Raw genomic sequence first — 3533 nt, 5'->3', positions numbered from 1 at the left:
TTGGTTATAGTTTGTGTCAGTTTTTTCGGCTGAGATTGTGATAGGATATGTAGATGGAGATCCAAGAAAGCTCGTGGCAGTCAACTTTTACGGCTTTAGTCAATGAAAGCTAGCTAAGGTGTAAAACCCTGGTCTTCCTAGATAGGAGACTACAATGTCATTTTGCCTACCACAGAGAAGATTAGCCTAATAGCCAGTAATGAGTGTATTCAGTGTTTTCTGTAGGACGGTTGATCAGAGCAGACCTAAGATGAATCATTTAACAGTCAATGTTGCAAATTACACAGACAACGTACAGCATACATGTAAATGTAGATTAAGTTACCAATGTACCTCACTTTCTAACTTCATTGGGTAGGCAAAGCCCCTCTTACTAAATAAAAGACGCAAGAATAAAAGACGCACAAAAAAAAACAAAGAAACTTCTCCTTTGAAAAGTTTCAGCTTGATTACAGCTAGATCGCGATCACTCGTCATACAGTCAATACTTCAAGTGATCAAGTCGAGACTGCAACAAAGTCACAATCATGGGACGTAGCAGCGGTATGAGTAAAACACAATGACTCATCTAGAATTATTTAACGGTGCACACACCAATTCTTCCGCGACAGGGGTCCGAGATAGTGCGCGACAAAAATGTGACGCTTGATTAATCTTAAGTGTATTCTCTTTCCGACAATATCAGTCATTTTCATGACTAGAATATAGGTGATGGGTTTATTTCCACGTCAAAATTCCCTTTTTTTTTGCATACTTTTTTACGTGAAAAAAACTTTTCTCCCCCAAATATTACGAAAAGTAGAGAGAGTGAAGAAACTGAAACCCGGCTGTTCTTAAAGCTGGAGTGATACCCTTCATTTTCATATACGGCTTTTCTGCTTTTGATTTATTTTCTTGAAGAGACGGCCTCTCGACTTGAGGGTGCGCAGCCTCGATTTGAGACCCCAAATAAACTGGGGTGTGCACCGTTAAGTTTGGTAGCAAATCATAATCGTGGGATACCAATACGGTCACCATCTATGTTTCCAGTACATATGATGAAGCTCTGGAGAGAGATTAGGATAATCAGCCAGCTGAAAAGCAAAAAAAAAACATTATGTATGTTATTTTCAAATTAGAGGCCACTCATCATCGTACCCGTTTTATCTGACTTCTCATAGCCATGTCAAAACAGTAAATGCTCATATTGTTAGTGAACTGTCTTGCATTTGATACTAACGTTTACGTTTTAGTTTTATAGTATTGAATTGTACCTTTTGACGTAAAATGTCTTAATTATAATTCAATCACTTTTATTATTGGTATCTCGACGAGAGAAAAACTGTTTTCTTTCTGTGAAATAGCCTTTTAGCCAAAGTATGGCGAGTGGTCTACTGTAGCGAAAGCCTTGAAAAGATGGAGAAATATCAATATAGTTTGCTATGTATGTACTACAACGCCATTATTCTAGAACCACGATCTAGAGGAGTCTCCTTTTATTCCTACTGCTGCTAACACCGTTACTATGATTGTGACTATGCATTTACCGTGTCGACGTAAAACAACAATTGTATATGTCGGGTGATTGGCATCTACATAATAATCAAGCTGACTCGAATAAAAACGACTAAGCAATACATCGCCTGGCCTTAGTGTGTCTTAATTTTTTAGTATTTGATGACTGGCTTTCTCCACCCAAAGAAGTCAGACATTAATAAACGACTACAAACAAGATGGCGTTCAATCCTAGGACTTTCGTTAGCTTCCATATTAAGTTAAGCTTCCTTGACCTTCCTTATGCATATAACAGAATCTCAGATAAACTCAAACGAATCAGTGCAATTGACAGAAAAATACACTTTATTCCGCATCCATACTTCTAATACATAAGATATATTTGTCCACCGTTAGCACAGGGAAACGTCCCTCTAAATTTCTGCAGCAAATGACAATTCGCGTCTTGCAATGTCCTGCATTACATTTCATTTAAAGACGCCGCTATTATGGCATGTATAATATAGTTTTACTGAATAACATGATATAATCAAATTGATACATGTACCCATTTTTAGTAAACATCGATGTTGTACGTTGATAAATATTATAGAATATTAGCGACTAAATATGGAAGCCGTGGTGCTTCAGAGTCCTACAATTTCAGAACGACGCATTGTCTCACTGTGCCATCTCATCATCGCCCTCTGCACTACCAGTGTCCTCGGTACCATTCTCTACTGCCGGCACCTCTGCAGACTGGACAGGTACAACCTTCTCGGCAGGCGCCGCCTCGATGGCCATCCTCGGTGCCTGGATACTCAGCACTCCGTCCTTGGACAGCATGGACGTCACGGTGGCGGGGTCCACCCCCTCGGGCAGCACAAACTCCCTCCTCAGCTCCTGATAGCGGAAGCTATGGCCGGTCTGGTCGGCGTGGCGCGCTTCGTGCTTGCCCTGGACTCGGACTTTGTTGCCGACCGTTTTGACGCTGATCTCGTCAGGGGAGAATCCTGTCACGTCGAGCGACACCTCGTACTTCTCGGGCGGAGTTGCTTCGTTCTTCGTTTCCTTCTTTCCTTCATCGACCGTCTTCTCAGCGTCCTTGTTCTGCTGTGTCGGTGGCCGACATGGGCACTGTGAAGGGCTGAGGAGCTGGTTGAGGAAGAGCAGTCCATCTTGGAGAGCGGCGTCCATCTGGTGTTCCATGACGGAGAGTGGAACGTCTGTGAGAACAAAAACGCATCGTCAGTTAACATGCTCCGGGATCCAAATCATATACGGTTTGCTATATGTTTGTGACATCCACAATTTACAACAGGAAAATAATTTTATTGTGTAAGTAGCACCCTTTATCAAATAATATTTTAGGAGACTACTAAACTATGAATACAAAAACTATGCAAACTATGCAAACAACAACATATAATATTTGTTATAAATACAGTATTTTCTCAGTTTCTTGTACGTATACTGTCCTATATCTAGGGATTCAGGAATGCGTCTGACATTCTGATGTGGGTTAATGCTGTCATTAGCGACAACGCACAGCAATTTGATCGGTCCGAAATTAAGGTCGATTTAGGCCTCAAAAACGCATTAGCCAGAAAACAGATATTCTGTAGAAAGAACGTCACAGGACTTACCATGAGCCAGTCCCGGGAAGCCGCGAGGCCGAACGGCTCGGCTGCAGTGCCTGCTCGGGTGAAACGGGGAGAACACGAGAGCCATTCTGTCTGCTGTCGGTTGGGTCGTCTTTGTCGCTGGGAAGTTGATGCTGATATTTCCGTGGATCGGAAGAGTCTGATGAACCCACCAGTGTCACCCATTTTTATACCACAACAGGGAATGAGCTAGGTGGTTCCTGAATTTTCTAATATGATGTAGTCGGTGATCAGAGTCTAAAAATACAGTTTTTGGTCGAGAAAATGCTCGAAACATCTGGAAGCTTCCAGTGACTTCCGGGTTTGCTACAAGGGGTCAAAGCGCCTGCGCGAAATTGTAAACCAATCAGATAGCGTGTGCCATTATTGTTGTTTGTCGGAGTGTTTGTGATCACG

General features: G+C 42.1%; 1 protein-coding gene across 1 annotated transcript; it reads right to left on the bottom strand.

Annotated features, from left to right (window-relative positions):
* Positions 1-1816: 1816 nt before the first annotated feature.
* On the bottom strand, positions 1817-3320 carry LOC118432094 (alpha-crystallin B chain-like). The gene is made up of 2 exons (XM_035843649.1): positions 3120-3320; positions 1817-2699 (listed from the first exon to the last, which is right to left on the bottom strand). The coding sequence occupies exons 1-2, from the start codon at positions 3202-3204 to the stop codon at positions 2155-2157; spliced, it is 630 nt and encodes a 209-aa protein (XP_035699542.1). The 5' UTR covers positions 3205-3320; the 3' UTR covers positions 1817-2154.
* Positions 3321-3533: the final 213 nt, after the last annotated feature.

Source organism: Branchiostoma floridae, chromosome 1 (genome assembly GCF_000003815.2).
Source record: "Branchiostoma floridae strain S238N-H82 chromosome 1, Bfl_VNyyK, whole genome shotgun sequence".
In the NCBI taxonomy this organism is placed as follows: domain Eukaryota; kingdom Metazoa; phylum Chordata; class Leptocardii; order Amphioxiformes; family Branchiostomatidae; genus Branchiostoma; species Branchiostoma floridae.
The sequence above is the reverse complement of the archived record's forward strand: the minus strand, read 5'-3'. Positions and strand labels throughout refer to the sequence as shown.